Source organism: Toxotes jaculatrix, chromosome 18 (genome assembly GCF_017976425.1).
Source record: "Toxotes jaculatrix isolate fToxJac2 chromosome 18, fToxJac2.pri, whole genome shotgun sequence".
Classification (NCBI taxonomy): domain Eukaryota; kingdom Metazoa; phylum Chordata; class Actinopteri; family Toxotidae; genus Toxotes; species Toxotes jaculatrix.
This window is the reverse complement of record NC_054411.1, coordinates 11,944,711-11,967,765: the sequence shown is the minus strand read 5'-3', so window position 1 is coordinate 11,967,765 and position 23,055 is coordinate 11,944,711. Positions and strand designations below refer to the sequence as shown.

General features: G+C 40.4%; 1 protein-coding gene across 3 annotated transcripts in view; it reads right to left on the bottom strand.

The window, feature by feature from the left end:
• The window catches only part of pitpnc1a (phosphatidylinositol transfer protein cytoplasmic 1a), a 36,761-nt gene extending 13,938 nt beyond the window's left edge, over nucleotides 1–22,823 (bottom strand). For all 3 annotated transcript variants that reach the window (XM_041062799.1, XM_041062801.1, XM_041062800.1), the window contains exons 1-2: nucleotides 22,637–22,823; nucleotides 1,898–2,046 (exon numbers count right to left, since the gene is read on the bottom strand). In XM_041062799.1, coding sequence (XP_040918733.1) covers nucleotides 1,898–2,046; nucleotides 22,637–22,684 — 197 coding nt within the window. In that variant the 5' untranslated portion in view covers nucleotides 22,685–22,823. The remainder of the gene's footprint in view (nucleotides 1–1,897; nucleotides 2,047–22,636) is intronic.
• Nucleotides 22,824–23,055: the final 232 nt, after the last annotated feature.

The following is a 23,055-nucleotide window of genomic DNA, read 5'->3' as shown; positions in this document are numbered from 1 at the left end:
CAGGTGGTTTGTGGGTGGAGAAAGGCAGGCGCGGCGTCCGACAGTGACTGCTCAAATTATCCATCACTTACACTGACCTCATCTCCCTCTGCCCACACACACAGTAACACTCAGACATGCATGCCAGCACACACACACGCACTTGCGCAGACGCACACACACACACACACACACACACACACACACACACACACACACACACACACACACACACACACACACACACACACACACACACACACACACACACACACACACACACACACACACACACACACACACACACGCACAACAGCACTAAACCTTCCTCTCCACTGAGTTTGTCAATGACACTTCACATTTCCCAGAGGCCTACTTACTTGTCACTTCTGACCACAAAACCTCACCCTCTCTGCCTCTCACGTTCTCCATGTGGATCTCGTCTCATTGTCGTACTTTTGGGAATGAGCCAGTATTTTATTCTTCTCATTGTGGACTTAGTCATCTTTTCACAACAAAAGAGGTCATGGAAATTCTGATGAAATAGTGCAAGACAACAACAGAAAAAATACTGAATGTAATAGTTACATCAAGTGGCACCTAAAATGGCTAAATAAGTTTGGAGCCTTACTATCATCTCCTGTGGTTGGAGTTGGCTACCACAGAAGACCTTTGTTATGTTTCTGTAATCACAGTCTAGTGCAACCCTGTCTCCTAGAACTACATTCATACTACTACCTTGTTTCCCAAATATGTAATAAATATAGTGCTGAGGTGAGTTACTTTGAACGTGATGCCTGAGTTGCTGGAATCATTACGTCTTCCGCTGAATCCTTCATCCATTTTGGTCCTGCCTAATTGGCCCATAAGTTTCCACCTTGGTTCAGCTGTCCATGTCGACAAGAGCTTGAGCAAGACAACAAATCTTTATCAGCTTGAACGCACGTCTCTGCTTGCAGCTGACCCTGTGCTCTGATCTCCCTATGGTAATCAATAGTTTCAAATTACATTACTTTGATAGGAGTTGGCTGTATTGATGGATTTGTGCTCCTGCCAACTGTTTGGTGTGGATTTATTTGACTTATTGGACCGAGTGACGATAGGCCTAGAGTATATGACTGGCCAAGAGCTAACTGAATTATTGCTGTGGAAGTAAGCCATGCAATGATTAATCCTCCAAAAGAAGCTAAGATAAAAAAAAAAAAAAACATTCTGGCCTGAGAAAGAGAAAGAGTATGATGTTTATATACAGTACACATTCAGTGTCCAGTTTATAGGTACACCTGCACAGTCTAACTGTTCTGCCATGATGCTTACTTTGATGATAGCTAAAATGTTCAGTTCTTATTGATGCCGTCATAGAGGTGTTAATTAAATTTTACAGGTGCACCTCATAAAATTTACAAATGAAAGTGAGGAGGCCACACTGCAGACTGCACACTGCACCTAATTCAATTGAAAATCAAATACTCAATTTCACGCTTATCAAGTTTAACAAAGCACAAGGCCAGCTATGAGCTGGCAAATAGGCTTGGAGAGAGATGAAAAGGGACACCTAACTACATTTTTCCCTTGAAACACAACAGCAGTGCTTAGTGCAGCTCGCAAAGCCTTATGATACTTGATATTTGCTTATGTTATTATTATTATTACATAAGAAATCTGGGACTATTTATACTCAGCTCTTTACTTTAACAAGACAGCTTCCAGATGTTGACATGAATCCAGCATTACATGCAGCCAATGGACAATCTGTGTTAGCACAAAGGATGCGTGGCAGCCATGCAGTGAAAAAATAAATGAAGAATAGATATAACAGATATAAAATAGATATAAAAGAGTATCGAGTAAAGTATATCTTATGTAAATAATTTGATTAAACTGAAGATATGGTACATGGCAAGAGGAAGACACTCACTTGTTGAGGTAGATTCGTTTCTCAGTGAACTGGCCTGATCCATGCTCGGGGTCCTCGTACGGCTCGTTCTGGACCACCTCCACCCCCTCCCCGCGTTCACTCTGCTCATGACTGTGTTTACTGATCATATACAGCTGGCCGATCCGGTACTGAAAGACAGACGGGAGACAAACAAACAGAGAAGACTGATATTAGATTGACTGTTTTATTAAATCTAGTGAGACGACTAAGGTAGCAGGAAGAGGCCGTCCTGACATATTAACATTGCTATGGCAACAAACTGTCCTTATAGGTATGTATATTGGTTGCAGTTCTGATGAGGTCGCTTTGAATGGAAAGAATATATTCTTGCTTGAAGTCCAACAGTTGACTCAACGGTTTAATTTTATAGCTGCCATAAAAATAAACGCAGAAGGGAAAATACCAGGATTACTGTTCCCACCATATGGTCATGACACCTGGGGACAGTCCCCATAGTGAAAGAAAGCTGGGGGATTAGGAGCTGTCTGCAGCATAGTGACAAAGGCCTCATATCAAGTCAGGACCAAGTGGCACAACACTAGTAACAGCAGCAGCAGAAGCCAGTTAGGTGAACCTATCCCACAGCCCCCTTGTGACACTTCAATCAACACCCACTATCTTTCACTCATCACTGACTGACCCACTTGGCCCAATGACAATGTGACTATTGGAAGCCTTGACAGACTGGACAGGGGCGTCACATGGCAACTATTTTCCGTACATTTGGAAAACATCAAGCGTTAGTGTGAGACCACTCCAGGACGGAGATTTCCAATCGCTTGTGGGCCTATTTCCGGGAAGGGGAAATCGATACGGCCCTGATGGCAAGTTATGCCACTCTGTTGGAATGCCAAGGGGTCATGTAGGATTCGACTGAGGCTCCCCACCACCACACACACACACACACACACAGATTCAACCAAGGACAGCTATGTTAAGCTAATGGAAAAAAAGACAAGGACTGCCTGGGATGTTGACTTGTGACTCTACATTCAGCCACAAACAGCAAGGAATGGAGAGAAGAGAAATGTGATAGTGTAGTGGAAAAAAAGCAGAGTAAGTGTGTACCAGTAAACAAGCTCAGGTTGTAACTTATATGACAATGCCAAAATTTTCCATATGCCGACCACGAGAGAGGGAGGAAGGGGCTGCGACAAAGTATTCCCACCTGGAATGTAGATGCTGGTGTGTTTCTGACTGAACAGCTGTTGGAGTCTGGCATCATTTTTCTGCTGCAATGACACATACACGGGCCAGGCATAAAAGAGGCGGAACCTATGTTTACGCACACACACACACATACACACACATCTGTGTTCAGAATTAGTGGATTAATCAATCAATTGATCAAAAAGGCCAGGCATTCTCTGGCTCCAGCTTCTCAATTGTGAGAATTTGCTGCTGTTCCTTTGTAAAGTTGTTTCAAAGATCAAATAATAGTACTATTGAGTTTACATTATTTTGTCCATAGTATTGCAGTATTGTTGGTAACCTGTGCTTGATGTATACTGTAGGTGTCAATTGGGCGAGAGAGATGGAGAGTCGGGGAAAGTTCATGACATTCACACAGGTAAAAGAAGGAGGAAGTTGTCCTGCAAATCAGTAATTACATTTCCAGAGATTCCTGTCTGAGCAGAAAGTACAAAACCGACGAGGAGATGAGAGACAGCTGAACAGCACACATAAATGTCCCTGCTGGATGAAAAGCATCAAGGCAGAGTACCACTTGAGAGGACTACTGAGCGCCACTCTGCTCACACTGATGGCTGATCTTTCCTTTTTCTCCCTCAGCTCATTCAGGGATCAGACATATTGTGTAAACACGCCAGCCATTGTGCTCCTCTTCCTACCCTCCCCTGTATTCAGCCCCTGTCTGCTGTCTACCTGAGAGCTGTGGATGATGAATGAGCGACTGTTTTCATTGTTGTCTTTAGAAATCTCGCTCTAATGACTAGGAGGGAGAAGTGGCACTTGCTCAGATTAGAGTGGCCATGAATAATCTCTTATTGTCTTTCTCTCTAAAGACAGTAGAGCCATTGGGCAGGATCTAGGGCTGACAGCAAAGAGAAAGATGTATGCTTTTCTCTTCTGCATTGCTCTTCCACATGTTGTTTGATTAATCTGCATTCTTACTCACTTTATTTTCTCAATTTCCTACATTCTACCTCCACTCTGCCCCCTCCACACACACACACACACACACACACATTTTAACTTTCTTCTTTGTGAAATCATCTCTCTCTCTGCCTCCAAACTTTGCTATTAGCTCATTATGTTGTATTTGTTAAAGTTGAATACAGTTCAGGCAGAGTATAATTACATTTGGAGCTACTCTCAGTGTCACTTATTACAGGAGTAAAAGACAAAAGACCACTTCAAAGAGTGACACTGGCAGGGTGGGGCGACCCAGGAGAAATAATGAGACCAAAAACACACCTTCATTTTGGTCCCCCTTTTTCCTTTCTTTAAATGTGAAACTCGTCTTCCATTTTCACTTCACAGGTTCTGCAATATTAGGCAGCAAAGAGGGCTGGAATAAATTTGGGACAGGGTGGAGAAAGAGGAGGAGGGTATACAGTATACAAGCTAAAAAAAAAAAAAAGGGGGGTGGAAATTTAAAGTAAAAGGTGGACATTTTGGGAAACGGGCTTAATTGATTTCTGGCAGAGAATTACATGAGAATATTGATACCACTCCAGCATTCAGAAGCCAGCATTCGGTTAGCTTAGCTTAGCACAAACACTGGAAACATGGGTTAGAGACAGCTAACCTCACTAATTACCATGTTACATTATTTGTTTGTTATTTGGAGATTTTGATGCATTTGGTTACTGAGTCAGGCCAGCTGTTTCCTCTTGTTTCCGCTCTTTTTGCTAAGCTAAGGCAACCAGTTACTGGCTCTAGACTTATATTTTAAGAACAGATACTGTATGAGAATGGTATTGTATTGCAGAGGCTGACAGAATACTAAACTTTTACTCTCACAGTGGAATAATAAAAATGAAACAATGACATGAAAGTGTCAGTTTAACAAAGTAATGGCAGCAATGATCTGTGTCCTGGTTACATTCAAACGTAGTGCCCCACAATTGGGAATTAATGAAACACAATCTGACATATGGAAATTGTGAAAAAAATCAAGATAAATGTTGGTTGCCACAAATATATGCAACTGAGTCACCATGGATTAATACGGAAATATAAAATGCAAAATATCCTTTAAGGATGGAAGCATTGAAGCCGCTATTGTGACTAAACTCTCTTCTGGCTCTCTGTTCTTGCACGACAGCCGGTGGTGGGGAGCTGTGGTCATTGTGCTACAGCCAAGGACTGTGTTAGTGCGAGTGTATGATAAGAATCCTGACACACGTACACACACACACACACTTATGCACTTGAGACAATACCAGACTATGGTGCTAAGATGTAATTAAAATTCAACCACAGACAGAGTAATTACTGCTTTGAACGCTCAGTATTCTTGGATAATTGACTGTGCTCCTGTTGAGATAAATAGCCGCTGCGTTTTGATGTCCATTTTAGGCTGTGTGTGTGTGTTTATGTGTGTTTGCGTGTGCGTGCATGTGTGTGTGAGAGAACGGGAGAGAGAAAGTGAAAGAGATCCTCATCTGTATGCACACGTGTAAAATAAGCAGATTGTCTTTAACCCGGTGCTCACACAAAGGGGATCGATAAATTCTCAGATCATTATTAAAATCATTGGCCCAGTTAATTCAGCAAACATTGTGTAGTCATATGTATGTGAAATGGTCAGTTCCTTGACAGTATATTTATTTGCACTGAACATTATTAGCACCTGGCGCCAAACAGTATGTGTAAAACACAAAGGCTCTGAGTTATTCTTTACAAAAGACAATCACTTATTATATGTTTGTGAAATCCATCCATATTGTATTATCTCATCTGCCCATATGGTGGATGAATTATTTTAACATCAGACAGCACACACTGATATAAACACCCTGCCTCTCACAGCAGATGCACACAAGCAGTGGCCAAAAGAAAAATGCCCAGAATGTAAATGGAGACATATTTATTTATGCTGGCAATAGTTAATTCTAATTTATCAAACCGTATGCTAATAAACATATACCAAAACCCAAGACTACAAACGTATTCAGGATTTGGATTGAATAATAATATCTACATGTATTTATTGGTACATACTGCACTGGTACACCATTAGTACATAAAATGATATGTCAGCTGAGAAGCATCATGATGTACAATGGCTCGTGTAATCAAGCAATGTAATCTAAACTCATGCTTTACTCATTAAATATGGACATGCAGGTGTACAGCACATGGCTATAAATTCAGCTGCAACAAACTATTATAAAAATAAGGTCTATGCTTTTTTTTTTGTTCCTCACGAAGATAGATAGCACACACACACACACATACACACACACACACACACACTGCTGTCTCAGCAGAAACGTGGGCATGGTGTTGAGAGAGAGAGAGAGAGAGAGAGAGAGAGAGAGAGAGAGAGAGAGAGAGAGAGAGAGAGAGAGTGCGTACAGTATGACTGACTGTATTTGCTCCATTTGTGCTAATTCAGCAAAATGTGAAGGTGAGTGTTAACTCACCTTTTCCAGTTTGATAAATTCACATGCCATAGTAATGACACAGGCAATGCAGGATGTCGAGGATGGCAGCTCAACACTATTGTAAGCTGTGCCACAGAAAATTGACAACTGCCTTTCCATATCCCTGGCCTCTCGAAAGAAAAAGGAGAGTGACAGGTCTGAGAGCAAGATAACCAAGTGCCCACTGTCTTTTCTTCAGGAAGAACAGGAGGTTCACACTCTACCCAAAGGGCTCAGAGTATGCCTTTTACATTCTGCACTGTGGTTGCTTGCTACATGAGGTCAATCTCAATTGAAAGATATAGGGCTAGACCGCCTGTAGAGTAAAAAAATCTATTGCAAGAAGGCAGCAGCTGATTTATAATACTTTACCTAACACATAAAAAATTATAGCAAGCCATCTTACACAACTACAGATGTAGTTAAATGTTCTATTATCAATGTTGCTTAGCTCGAAAGGAAAACAGAATCATATGGATGGAAAAGACTGCACACCGTATATGATATTCTGTACTGCTGTGTCATAAAACTACCCATTATATGCCACACCACTTGTCTGGTGAAAAACAAGGTGCAGAGTTAAGATTTCTGCATAAATCTCAGTACACTGGATGAAAGGAATTTCATTTGTGAACTCACAATGAACATCAGTGGGTGACATTTATGTTCAATTTAGTGGTGGCAACAAATAAAATGTTGTGCCAGACAACCAATATGAATGGATTAAAGTGGATGTTACACCAGGCCTCATAGTCACAGAGAGGTATTCCTTAAGGAACTCACCAGGAGCAAAAGAGTGCATTACGTAAACTTTGTCAAAGATGTGTGGATGGGTGTAACTTATTAATACTGATCGCAGGAGGTGGGAGAGAGCACTCTCTTGATGTTCCTCCCTCTCTCTCTCTCTCTACCCATTTTCTAGCTTGCTCTTTTCCCCTCACACCCGTCTTCTCATCCTGCATCTCTGCAGTGTCTGAGGTCACTGAACCAAAGATTACATAACGTCAAGATCACTCACTACGGATCACTCCACGAAGCATCATCTTTACTCCCTGCCTGGCCGCACACTGGGTGGCCTGCTGGAGTGAAGTGTTTATTCATATGCATATAACAGGAGAGAAACAGAGTGAGGAAAGAAGGGTTGGAGAGGACTGGATTGAGGTAAATAAAATATCTCTCAAAAGAGAGATAATGAGCAGGAATAAGAGAGCAAAAAGAAGGCAATGCTGCTGTGGAGGGATGTTCAGGAAACTGACAGATTGTTGAGCCATTACATAAGAGGACTTGATTGAGGACAGCTGTCTGTCTCTTGCCCTCCCCACTACGCCCTTTCCTTATACTCCATATCCTTTTATCAACTTTGCGAGAGAGAGAGACAGGAAGAAATGTGCTGGGGATTTGAGTTATTATTGTTACCTATTTTCCAAAAAAAAGGTAACTAGTGCTGTAATTTCATACGGGTACAGTACATGCAGTACCAAGCACACAAAAACCACATTTAACTATGTAGCTGAAGCAGCTAGCTAGCTCTCAGTTACCCATTTTCTCCAAAATAGGTAACTGCCAGCTAGCTAGCTTGCTAAATACCGACATAGCTAGCTTGCTAGCACTTGCTAAAGCTACATAACACTACTTAGCCCTGGAAAGTCCCAGGTTTGTGTTGTCAGAAATATTTACAAAAATACAGACAACTCATTGTTTTGGCAGAGAAATGTAAGAGCTACATAATCTACTCCAAATATTTTACCAACCGGTCTGAGAGCAGTAAGGTGACATCCAAGAGCCGCTAGCATGGCTGTAGACCCTTCTTCCTCTAGAGTCTTGTTTTTCTAACATTTGCATGTTAAAAAACCAGCAGAAAAAGCAAGTGCTTTTTTGGCATTTGGCATATGATATCTAACTGCTAATACCCTCTGATGCTGGTTCACTTATTATCCTAAAGTGCAGGGAGTGTTCTGCTGATGAGTAGAGCCTGGAAGAGGGGATCAATTTTTGAGTGATTCAAGATTACCACTTCCCAGAAACTCTGAGGCCTCTTAGGCTACTCACTGTGAACCAGTAGACAGAGAAACACCAAGAGATAAACTGATTCAGAACTTAAATGAATGCTGCCTGTTGCCAAAAGCTTTTGGTGGACCGTCACATGCCTAATCAGGTTCCTCATACAAGCCATAGAAGTGCAGTACACACTCGAACAAACATCCTGGAATATGCTTTGAGTCACTTCACATATTGTATATAGCAATTTAATTGAGAACAATTGTAAACATAGATTTTACTTTGCCACACTGACTCCCAGACACACAAACCATTAAACTTCCACAATATTATCACTCTATCACATTATTCACCTCCACTTTTTCAAAGAACTAAGCCTCGTGAAAGAACCAGGTTATTTTTTTTTTTACATTCAGTTGTTTGATAAACAAGTCTCCCTCCATGTTACATAAGCCTTTTGTCCCCTCTGTGTTTTGGTACAACTTGAATTTCAGGTTGCTTGGGGAAAACCATCTCATTTATTATGCATAGAGCAAGCACAGTGCACTTCCTACAGCCCTGCTGAGATAGAGAGAGATGGGGAAAAGTGAGCACAAAAAGCAGAGCATGCAGAAGCATGAGGAAGAATTAGAGAGAAAAGGAATGACCACAAGTTTTATCTTGGTTTGGTCTTGCATACAGTATCAGCCTTTCCATCTGCTTTCTACTACATCGATTCTTTGTGCCTCAGTGGAGCTAAATGTAAGCTGCGTATATCCACTGCTAATGAGAAAGGGCAAGGTAAACGCTCAACAAAAATGAAGAAGCAATTGCAAAAATAGCAGCCTGTTCAAAATCTAAGGAGTTGCCATAAGGATGATCTTTAAGATAAAGCTTCAGAAGTTAGACTATGAAGCTGTTAGACATTAAAAGTCTCTGTTCCTCTCTCTCTTTACATGTACAGTATAAAAGACTCTGGTTCCTGCAGTGCTTTATTTGTGGCTTATTTGTGCTTTATTTATTTATCACTGTATTTCATACAGGTGCAGTACATGTAGTACCAGGCAGACCAAAACTACCCATAACTGCGTAGTTAGAAGCAGAAGCAGGAGCAGAAACACATGAATCTACCAGTCTCCATCAGGCATCACATCAGACACCTCACTTGGATTTGTTTTGGATAAAAGTTATAGGTACTGCACACAAGCATGGCAGGGCATCTGTCACTAGGCTGCTTCATTGAATTTGGCTTGATAGTGGGTGCCACTGCAACAATAACTGAAAAAAAGAAAAGTTAATATATATATAATTATTATTCTTATGCTTATTACATTTATTACACTTATTTACTCAGGTCTTCACAATTTAGACAACCTAAATGTGTTTAATCCTTGAATTTATTATTATTTTTTATTTTTCCCATTTCTGAAAACAATTGAGATGACAGTGTGTTATTTTGATGTATTATTCCTGAGGTCAGTTTTATTAATGAGACACTTAGAGTTTGATTACAATATATGAATATTTAGAGCAAGTTCCATTAATATATTCATCAACAACAATGTGACAGTGAACAGAGTTGTTTCTGGATATTTGAAATGACGAAAGATGAAAGAATAATTATGATAAATAATTCTGATTATTTCAGGTCTAGTCATGCAGCCTTTTTTCATTTAAGTGCCATGCACATCACAATATGGCCTGGCTAATTGGGCCTCAGACACTGCAACCTGGTCAATGGCAATAACAGGAGAATGGTGCTCATTGAGGCTCATGGACACTGAAACATTTCCCTTCACAGTTGGAGGCTGGCACCAGGGGAGAACACTTCACAGTACAGGTGCAGCTCAGGGACATTTGCGCAAGATTATTTCAACTTAAAGATGTTTTTCATGTCCTATGCTGCTCACAGTCCAAAACACACACCTGAAGGATGTTCAAATGCAAACAATTACATGTGAATCTTCATCAGCAGCACTCAGTGTGTAATCAGGTAGAAACTGGGCAGTTGATGAATTAAAGCTCTGATGAGAAAGAAGAGTGGAGATGAACTGTGAGACACGCTGGGTCTGTATTGCATGGATCTCCATTAAGTAACTGAGTAATGTTAATTAGTGTGCGTCTGCCTTGGGTAGTGTGCATATATGTGTCTTTGTGTATGTGTTTGAACGATTAAACTGATTTAATGAATTAATTATTGATTCAAACATTCTTTGTGATAACAGTAAAATGAAGTTAACACTAAATTGTTTTGACTCCTTTGAAATCTGTATCAATGTACCTTTTACAGTTACAAAAATATTTTCTTTTTAAGAAAATGTAGTGGGGTTTTTTTTGTCAGTACATGAATCATTAGAGGGCTACTTCAGTGCCTAAGCGGATGGATGAATGTTGAGTATCACACTGTCACAGCCTTGACGCAGCTACTGTATAGTATCTGTATCATATAAATGGCCCTGTGAGAGCAATCTTCTGTTACATTAAAGTAATTAAATCATAGCTGATTGGCCAAGAAACTGGCATCGTCCAGGTGAATCTAGCTGGGAAAATCATGTGTCTCTAATCTCCTGCCTGATAATGTGAAGTGTTGCTTTTATTCATGATGTTTAAGAACATCAACTTCAGAAAGCTGACTGTAATGTGAATGAAAGAAACAAGTGACGTGAACAATTAAATGTACAGTATTTGGGCTTACACAGCTACAGAAAGATTTTACAGCACCCTCTCAAACACACACACACACACACACGTACACACACACACTCAGGCTCACTCATGTGATCTTCACAGGGAGTCAGCCAATGATATTTTACTATAAGAGAAGTGTCCATGATCTACAATAGCTGTAACACATACTATCTGAAAGGGGTGAGCAAAGAATAGTGTAAGTCAATGAAATGCCTCAAAGTCTGATATAAACGAACATATATACAGTGTGTGTGTGGTCATATGTGTGTAAATGCAAACAACAGTGTACAAATGCCTTTTCAAGGTCAGCGTGTCTTATATTTCATTGTCTTGAATAACATGGCGGCATGCAAAGGCATGAAAGCAGCTCTTGGAAAAGTCACATCACAACAATCTGGAGAAAAGAAAATAACTTAATTTCACTGGGGTCTGCTGACAAAAGCAACAGACGCCGCAGGGAGAGAGAGAAGAGGATCCATGCTGCTGGCCACCTGCACCCATGGCACTGACTAGCTGCGCGGGAATGTTGAGTCAGAGAAAACCAGGCAGGGACAAATACAGTTTAAAGAAAATATTTTGACACAAATGTTTGTGGAAATACAAAAAGAAAGAAAAACCTTCTCATCTTGTTCCACAAGTTCCACAGTTTTTTTCTAATGCTTTTCTGATTTCGTCTTCTATGTGTGTAACTAACTAATTAACTATCAAACCTGAACGGTGGACATTCTGGTGTGTTGAAGGGGTGTAGGGCTTTAACCACATATCATGTCAATGCTCTGTGAAATTCATTAACCCTGTCTCCAAGCATTTCACTGCTCCACCTTCAGAATCCATAAAATCTGGACTAAACCCAATACAGTAAAAATAATATCAATTCTACTTTATCATTCAGTGAGTATCGCTTTAATAAATCACTGATGTTTGGCATGTGCAATGTTATTGCACTGCTACAGGCGACAGAATCTGCCGGGACAAAGAATATGGCATAAGACGGTGCAAGACCAAGCACTGATCCGTCTCAAGTTATAAAAAAAATTCCAAAAGTTTTTACTTTACATGTTGGACAGCAGATATTTGAATGGACTTGTTGCTCCCCTCTTAGTTGCGAGTTCCAACATGCAGATATTATATTTTGCAGTTATTCTATTGACATTGGAACATTTAAGGCGGTCTGCTGAGTTTGTTGCTGAGTTAACGTGTCTCCTTTTTTTCCCCTTTGCTAATGCCTGTGGTTTCAGACAGAGAGTCAAAGGTGTCCAACCAAACAGAGAACGTAAATGAAAGTTTTGATCAGGGAGGAGCTTAACTAATCCCGGTATTTTACCATCTTGGAACTGCATCCAAAATAGAACCAGCTATAGTAACCCATCCTTAGTGTTAAAATACAGAAAAGGCAGTAACACACACACACACTTCTCAGCACTAACAAATTCATGGTAAACACACAAATATAACAGAGACCATCTGTTGTGTTGAAGCACTTAACTTTCTAGCTAGATAGTTGCTGCCCCATTTTCAGCAGCTGTTCACCAGATTCTCAGGTCTTTCAAAAGACATTAAAAATCATTAAAAGTGTGTGAATATTGTAATTAAACTACTTATTACGTTATTATATGTTCCCTTTAGCAAAGTCTTATCCTCTGTTGTCTGTAAGGAAAACCACAACACCACACCAAGCTGTGTGGATCATATGGGTTCAAATCCACACACACACACTCATGCATACATACACACACACACGCACACACACACACAAGCCACACACACAAACCTTGACACACATGTGCTCACTGCACACATACAGAAGGCCACTTCATCATCAAAGAGATTTCTAATCAGCTGTGTGCTGCTGATGTTCCTATAGCAACCAGGGACACTTGTACCTGTTATTCTAGTACGCACACCATGTATCTGTGCATACACCCACATACTGTGGATGGGCATGGACATTTGTGTGTGCGTGCGTGTGTGTGTGCATGTGCGCGTGTGTGTGTGTGTGTGTGTGTGTGTGTGTGTGTGTGTGTGTGTGTGTGCGTGTGTACAAGGACAGGAACATTTTGGAGTAAAGAAGCACTTGGGCATGCTGCGCTTATACGTCCACGTGTGAGAGGGTGAACAGCACATGCAGAAAGAACTATAAGTCACACATATTGTGTCTTTGTGAGGATCAGGTTGCGAGCTGAGATGGGTTTATGGTTGTGCGCTGTGGAATGAGTATCTCCCAGTTACCCTTTGAAAGCCAACACTTACAAAGGATCAGATGGCTAATTATGTGGCAGGCTCATTGACTGAATCGGTCGAATCTCTTTAGCTGAAGAAAATGTTTTGATTTGTGGTATTTTTCCCAACCTCCAGCAGAATAAGGGTGCTGCAATGATTAGTGTGTGCATCTGTGTGGATTTACAGGATGGTAGAGAGCAATGCGCAAATGAAGACCTGAGAGTCCAAATTTGACTTTTATGTGCTTGCAAACTATGAAACGTCCAAAGCTAGAATTACACAATGTAAAGAAAACGAAGAAACTAGAAAGCAGAAATCACAACAACAACAGTGTAATATCTGTGAAACAAAAAAAAAAAGACAAGATGGACAACAGTATTAAGTGCCTTGTGGAGTAATTTTGCTTAGTTTTGCAATTTTAGCAGCCTTCTTGCATCAATCAGTGTAATTTTGAAAATGCCAAATGACACATCACTTGTCATTATCATGTAATGAGTCTAATCACATATACAATTCATCACTAGTTAGAGAGCATAATGTGTCTTTATACATTGTGATCACATTATAGTGTGGCATGCCCAGCTGCTCCCCATCTCATGCTGCATCCCTCCTAACACCTGTCCTATAACTCTACCGACACATTCACAATGTGTCAGCACAGCTTCTATTCTCAGTAGCCATTGTTTTTCCTTGTTTAGACAGGATGTTGACAGTAAGTAGGGTTTAGCGGTCCAGGAAGACAGAAGGTGGGATCCAGGCAGAACTGGAGGGACAGACGATTAACAGTTTCCTGTTCTGATAATGTGAATGATGTTAGCTTCCCATTAAACAGGTGAGAGCGCAATCTGCCCTGCAGCACACACAAACACATGCATACATTTTTCACACCAGTGTTGCAAGTGGAGGTCTGATAAATTCAATTCATCCATACCCCCCCCAAAAAACAGATACACTCAACTCCACTGCTTAACATTGCAACAAACTCTACTGATTATGTGGACAAGCTTTATTATTAAATTTGAAATTCCAGTCATGATAGTCAAATCTGAATCCAATTCTTTTTAATTCATTAAATATATTATTAAATAAATAAATAAATTTTTCATTCAGTAGTAGGTTTTGGAGAGCAGTCAGTCTGACCCTGTAAGTCCTTCAAACTATCATGAGGACATATCTAATGTCTTCAAATTCAAGTTAATGCATGATTTAAAAATATTAATCATCTCTGTACGGATTAAAGCAGCTATCTTGAACATCTCTGATTCAAAAAGATAAAAGCAATGATGAAGTTTTAGTCTCACTGGACCCTTATATAACAAGCTCTCAAATGCACCTAACCAAGATGGAAAAACTCCACTTCATCTGTTTAAAGCTACACTCAGACATCATATATGAGTATTCTTGTTTATTTTAGCCTATGTCTGTATTCCCAGCGGAGGTAAATACTGTCAAAGACGGACCGATAGAAGTACAGAGCTTGTTAGGAATTGGCCATAACTCTCAGCAAGAAAGCAAGTAAGTGTAGTCCCTAGCAAAAAAAATGTTGAATTATTCCTTTAAAACTTGTCAAGGAACTGTATTCTGAAAAAAGCTTCATACTAAGGAAGCCACTTTCCTGGAATTCCTGTGCATGCATTAAGTGTATACCAGTGTGTGAGCAGCTCATGGCTTTTTGCCAATTGGTTGTTTGAGTGTTGAAATCTATTTTTGTTGGGCAGAGAGCCAATCACACTTCACCTCGGTAATAAAAGAGATTGGGGGAATCTCAGCTGACACTGTTTGTGTCAGTGAATATATCGTTCAATATACAGTGTTTTGTGTATTTATTATTGATGATATTCATGCAATTTCCATGACAAATATTACTGAGAATCGTATTGCAATTGCTGATTTAGAAGTAGGTCAGTGAATCATCCTCTATGTTGTGCTTTGGAAAAATGGAGATGCTTAAAAAGTTTACAAAAAAACAAAACCAGTCTTGGACCTATAATGCCCACATAATGTCACCAAAACATTGTTTAATTCATATAATATGCACACATCCATCAGCAATGAAAACATCTAGAAATGTGGCAGATGTGCTCCTAACAGTTTGGTCTGTTTGTCATTTCATGGTATTTTTAAATGTAATTAAAAAATAAATAAATTAAAATGCAGGACTTGTTTATCAGGAAAATATCTCTGAAAGAGAGAGTCCTCAGTTTATCCATGAACAAGTGTGCAGAGCTGATTAAAATATCCTCACTTTGCTTCTATTTCAGCACCAGTCTGAAGGTGTACCTTTCCACTAGCTACTGCAAAATAAATAACACATCAACGAGGCAGCTAATTCCTGGAAAATCAAAATCGATGTACCCAAGTTCTTTAGTAATGTTGCTACAGTGTGTGTCTGTGGTGTGTAAGTGTCTGCAAGGAACTATTTAAAAACGTGTCACTGCATTCACTAACCGCACACAACCTCTGTTTGAAGCTCAGTGCTGCAATGTGTGGAGTTTCAAACAAAATAGCCAGAGGCGGCGGCAGCAACAGGGCACAACAGATGTCAGCCTTTGGCATGACACGGGCTGCAGACAGAGTTATTGACATGATGAGAGATTCAAGTTCATTTCCAGGTAAATGTATCAGAGATTCATTGAACCCAAAGACGAACGTCACACTGCTGTTCATTGCTTACTGTTTATCATGTAAGACGCTGCTCACAGATGTTTTATGTTATTGCAAAGCACATCCCCCGTCTTTCTGGTCACAATGCTGCTAATGTACTTTCCACCAACAATCATAAAACATGAATTCATGTATTTTTCATTAGTTTGTCTGGTTTATCTCCTTGGTGATCCTTCGTCCTTTATGAAACAGATATTTATTTGCTTTAAATCAAATGCTTCATTGTTTGGGCCACTGACCATCTGCTGTTGGCTTTCCAACAATTTCTACAATCCTATAAGACCTTGTGGAAACCTAATGCTCAATATAGCATCATCTAGTTCATCGTTCTCTGCTGAAGGATAAGCAGGTATAACTAATGCATGCATGGATGGATGGATGGCGTCATGTTGTGTTATCATCCACTTCATCTGTCTGAGTCTCCCTTCCTACACTGTCACGCAGCTTCAGATGTAGATATAAAAAGATAAAAGGCAAAAGATCAAAAGATCTAAAAATAATATACTGATTTGGTACAAATACTCTTCTTCAGCTCTGGATAATTTGTCAAATTTCTTGAAAGTGCTAGTTATGTCTTTGTTTGGGTTTCTATTCTCTTTGTCTCTGTCATATCACCCTGTTATTCTTCCTAGCTCGCCTCCCTCTTTGTGTCTGCCCTTTATTGACTGCGGGCTTTTAAATGAACACACATGCACTATGTGAGTTCCAGTCAATATTAAAGGCTATTTTATATCTAATTAGGCTAAAATCACATGTTCAAATGCTTTGGTTGTGTCATGGAGGAAGGAATGGGATCTCTCTGCCCCACCCCCAGGACTCTTTCATTTCTCACCTGTCCACTTGTCAACCCTATGCCCACAACCTCCAGTCACCTGATCAACTGTTCCTGGACTGCTCTTAATTTAGTCCTCAGCTCTCTACTATAAATAGAAAACTGTTGACCCTCCGTGTTTACCACATCATTAATGTTGCTACGAAGCTACTGGAGTCGGGGCCATTGCTCCCTACTTGTTTGTTCCAGTATGTAAAATTGCCACACAGTCGCAGTAAATTGTCTTGAAAACTTTATTCTGCCTGCTTTATCTACACATGAAACTTGATGTTCCACGGCTCTATCAGCCCATCCCTATCTGTGGGTACTTAAGACACATCTACTGTCCACTGTAGGTGATTAATTCCATGGAATAATCAACAAACAGTAAAGTGCATTACATTCCAACACAACCCATTTACTGGAAAAGCGGTTACTGCCTATTAAATCTGTGAAGTTCTCTTTAGTTGCGCAGTTGAAAAACCTAAATGGTAAGTGTCTGCAGGGTAAAATGTGCAGAGACAGATTTTCAGGAAGTGTCAGAAAAGACCAAAGATACAAACACCACTTATGATGGCATCGAGTGCATGTAAGTGTATTCCAGCTCTCACACTGCTGCACAACATCTCTGTGCACCAAAATCCAAATCTCCCAGTCCACCAACTGTATCAAAAGGATCACCAAACAGGCAAACAAACAAAGGCATGAAGTCCAGTAAAAATGATTATTTGGGAGTCTGGAGACTAATTATATTGTCATAAATGCCCATTGTTCGTCAAAAGATCTTAGCCCTGCTGACCACAATTTAATGCACTGATGAATGTAATGCCAGATGCATTACAGAGAAAACAGCAACAGCCAGACTCTGAAAGAAAGATTCTCAGCTGGAGAAGCACATAAAATTAGCTTTAATAGAGTAGCCATAATCTGAGACAAAGTGTGTGAATGCAACCTTGAGAATACCACCAGGGTTTCAATTATCTTCACAGCAGGGGCTCATTCAGTGCTGTCCTATGAGCCAGCAGTCTGGCAGCTGGATAACCACAGAAGTCAGGCAAATGGAAGCAATTCAAGTAATGGTATGCAGATAAATAACCACACAGAGTGCAGGTAGAGAAGTGACTGATCACTATCAGAAACAACCAGAGGTGAAACGTAACAAAGACATACAGAAACAACTGTTAGGAAACAGACACTTCTCTTGTCTTTCAACAGAACAAAGACGGTATTTATGAACCCACACTCCTCACACACAGCTCATTACTCAGAACCTGATCAAGCAAGCAGTCAGAGTAATTTAACTGCTGTTCAGGTACCGAAAAGACACTCCGTTCTTTAACCAGAGAATGGTTAATTAATTGCAGAAGAATCTGCATAGTAATTGATGAGCCAGTGAATAGCTCTGCACAGTGCAATCTGAAAAGGAATGGCAGGATGAAGCTTTCGTAGCTGTATCTACTGAAGTGTGTATATAGAGCTGTGTGTATTGAGGATATTATTAGACAATCATATAGTAATTTATCCCTGTGGGGAAACTTGTCTGCAGCGTTCTAGCCTTGAGGCATATTATTTAAAAAAAAATACATAGAATAAAAATCAAATAGAAGCAACTAAAATAGAAGAGAACACTTGACAACAGATTCAGCTCTGTATAATACTGTACGTTTTAGCATAACAGGAACATGCACACTAAACCAGACAGGCTGAGTGTAATGAGCTTTGTTTAGCTAAAACGTACATTTTTGCATAATACACATAACTTATTCACTTTCTTACTAAGAGTTAGATGATGAGATTGATACTACTCTCATGTCTTTATAGTAAATATATAGTTGGCAGTTGGCTAGCTTAGCTTCGCTTTAAAACTGGAAAACGGGGAAACAACTGGCCAAGTTCTGTCCAAGCATAGCAAAAATCCACCTGCCAGCACCTCTAAAACTCACTAACATGTTCTATCTCGTCTGTTTCATATGCACAAAATTATGGAATATGTGTAAAATTCTTTGTTTCAGTCTTTGTTTTCAGCTAAACTAAACTGCTGAGGATAATTACTCTTACGCATATGGAAACAAAGCAGTTGGCAGTATCCGGCCTCGTCTTAAATCTGCAGCTCTGTGGGTGTGTTGTGATAAGCATGTAATTTACATTTTACATCTTTAACTGGACATTTGTTTTCTGACATATCCGCCACCGCCAGACACTCCAATAAAGCTAGAGATTTGTTTCCCCACGTCGTTCCTCTTTTTTTATGTATAAAGTTCATTCACATAGTGGAGTGGAGTAGTACACTCAGACAGTCACCCAGAGAAATCGATCACCACCTCAACACACATACATTCTCTCTCTTGCTTTCTCTCTCTCCCTGGCTCATCCTTTGACGTCTGGCAGATTATCTGAGTGAGCATGTTTCTCTCCATCTGGTGTGCGTGAGCCAGGTCACTATCTGGCTGAGCTACGAGCTCCTCTGGGAACAACGAAGGAACAGGCTTCTCGGTAGTCAGAACACAGAGCCTCCTCTCTGGGGATGTAAACAAGATCTTGGGCCTGGGCCTAGATGTGCTGTGGGGCATCTCAGTATGCAGGGACACAAACAAACATATGGAAACCACCAGAGACTGACCTTACACTAACTGGCTGATGTCACCTTAATCAAAATAGGTGTGCGCCTCTTAGGTTGTTGTAGAACATGGACGGTTGTTAGACACTTGGTATTATCAAGACAAGAGACTAAGATTTTTCAGGAAAAATCCAGAGACTGTTAAGAGTGAAAGCCTTGTACCTCCTTCTATGACTAGTTATTGTGCCCTGAAGAAATAAGATTTATTAGGATTTACAAAATTTGAATCCCTTTCCAATTTCTTAAATTGTCAGCCTCAGCCTGAAATCAGTTTTTTTTTCCCTGACTAACAAGGAGATCTGACACAACTAGAGACAGACGTGTCAGTGAATTATATGAAGTGACATGTTTTGATGGACTGCTTTCTGGCAGACTTTTGTTTTCCTCCTGTCGCTACATGATGACTGACACGATCACAAAGGATGTCAGCATTTGGTGAGAGGGTTTGTGTATATCCAGTATTTACACTGTGACAGATACATCCTCTAGCCTCTCTCATTCTATCAAAGGGACTGAAATGTTTTCTGATCAGTGGCAGGGTTCTGAATGTGCACACTCATATGAGAACACTCAGCTTGGCTTTGACAAAAAAACGAATTAGGCTTTCATTTTAACTGTGATAGATCATGTAGCTCTGTGGACATACCTGCCCTGAAGCTCTATAGACATTGTATTAGACACAGCAACACACTAATGGAGCAGTTTGTGATTGTGTTTATGAACAAAACACTGATGACTCTGAGACCTATTGGAGAAACGAGACACATGACTGAGGAAGCCATCTGTGTCATACGCCTAAATAACAAATAATATTAATATTTAATATGAATATAACAATGTAAAGTCACATTATTCCAAGTTGCAATGTGGTGACAATATGAACAACCAACACATTCTGCACAGAGTTAACAGAAACATCTGGGCAACAAAATGCACAAATCACTGCATATCTGTCAAATGATATGGAAAAAAACAAGTGCTGCCGCCATATTTTAGTTCAATATTTTATGTACTAGTGAAGTGAACTGCACTTATGCCATGACAAGACCATCACGACAGCGTCTCCCAGCTTTTTTCTCAGCAGTCCCTGAACTTAATCACCGTTCGAAAATGACAGCCTCCTCAAGAAGCCTGTTGAAGATCGTTGGTGATGGTCCACTTCACTAATGCACTCTCACATAGCTGAAGAGGAGCCTGCTGCCCTCATGCTGCAATGCTGCATGTTTGAGGAGATCCTGATTCGTGAGCGACTCCTATGGTGTGTTGCGTAAGCAGTGTATACAATATAACACCAAAGCACTACATGAATCATTACTCATCATGACTCCAAGGAAAAATACAGTATACTGACTGTGAGGTGAAGATGTGGTCTATCATGCATCCCATTTTCACTGGAGCACATAAAAGCACAATATGTGATTTGACCCAGTCCAGATGATAGCACCGCTGAAAGATAAAGACTATTTCTAAATTTCATCAGCCGTGGGTGCACTGATTTAGGAAAGAGCAGTAAATGGTTCTCATTTCACTTTATGTTTGCATTAGAAAATCATTTTGCAGCCAGAAACAGTTTTAGAAGAGGAGAGATGCACTCACATTTACCGTTTTCTCATTTTCAGTAGTGCTAAGAGTAGAGATGTGTTTAAATGCCTCTGAGATCATATCTGTCTCTTACACACACATAATACTGATGATCACTCAATGATTTATGCATCTTAGAGTGTGTGGGCAAGTACTCTCATGCTGGAAAAATTTATAGATTACAAATGTTCATTTGTTAAATCAATGACAGAACAACAGATTGGGTTGGAACCCATCATTATCATTACAACAACAGATGTAATAGCCTTCAGCTGGCCACAGAGGACAACACTGTCTTCCATCACCACTGGAGCTGAGCAGAGCAGAGGAGTCACTCGGTCTTAGCACAAGATGTTGATGGTAATTATAAACATGAAACTCTCAGAAACTACTCAAGGGTCCAAAGCAGGATGACTGAACAACATAAGGATCTTTAGACTTTAAATCAACTCCCTGATCAACAATTTAATCATAGTGGTGACCAACCTCTATGGTAACACACTTATTCAGAAGTGCACTGGCTCCATGTAAGTGGCATCTGAAGTCACATCATGAACAGGGTTAAATGGTGTGTGTAAAAAAAACCCTTTATGACACAGTTTAAGTCAATAAAACACTTCAGCTGGAACATTTGTTTTTTATGTTCAGGTGACACTGGAATGAAGACTATCTGCTTTTACAGCAGGGGGGAAAAGTAAATGCAGCCCCAGCTACACATCTGTCACACCTCTTCACACACCAACACTGTTTGATAAAAGTATAAACACGAAGCATGGGTGTCCATTCATGCAGCTGAAGTCAAAGCATAATAAGGTAACACAAGCAGAGCAGATGATGGAGATATGGGAGCAGGACCAAGAAAATTGTTACACGCAAAAACAAACAGCACTGAATGTTCAAGGAACATCAGATCTTATTTGCATCCTGGAATGTCAAAACGCAGCAGCATGACTTGATCGTGAAGGCGTCTCTGTGTCAGTGTGACCTGAGGGGAACTTCAGCGAGCAGATGTTCCTCTCCCCTCATCCTCTCTTTCACTCTACGCATCTCCAAACACAGACACGGTGTGTGAATGTGTCTGTACAAATGAGACGTGATCAGACACGTAGACATTAAATCTGCATTTCAGTCACTGAACTCTGAGACACAGTGATATAGAGTGCATGCAGTGGTTGAATAAGCATCACTTCCAAAAGGTTGCAGCTCTTGTGTTCTTACTGCTCTCTAACACAGAAGACAGACAACAGCAGCTCCACCGCGCGGTGGCTGCCTGAGCGCACCTCGGCTCAGCTGTAAGAGTTCAAAATGTCTTTTGGTGCAAAATGACAAGCGCATCACTGACAACTTCACAATAATCGGCTTCACAGTTAAAAAACTATAGTAGACAGAGAAAGTAATCGTGTAGGCCAGCAAATCTGTGGCTGTTAGACACGGATTGGTGATAGAAGAGCAGAAAATCAGCAGACAGAGAAGAGCCATTTAAAAATAAATAAATAAATAAATAAAACATAAAAAAACACCACGAAAACCAAGAAAAGTTCACCTACCTCCTCCACGGTGAGAGGCATGCAGATGCGGTACTCCTTCATCAACATAGTCCCTGCAACGGTGATGGCAAACACAGAGGAAGATGTAGATTGTGGGACTTCAGTCTTGGGGGCGATCCAGCAAATCAGTCATTTAGAGGAATTCATCTGTTCGGTGAAACGAGGCCACTGGGAATTCACTAAATCCTCCCTCACTCCTGCATCAGCAGCACCTCCTGCAGCGGCTCCGCTACGCCTACGTGAGTCTCTACACACACCAAGTCCGAAGTACTTAAATAATCCTTCTGCAAAATCAGCAGTAGGTCATTTAAAAAAAAAAAACTCTTCCAACAGCAAGAGTTGTGCCTCTGGATAACGTCTGTAAGTGCAGAAAATGTAAAGAAATCGCACCAAACTCCAAAAACAAGTCGCTTTCAACA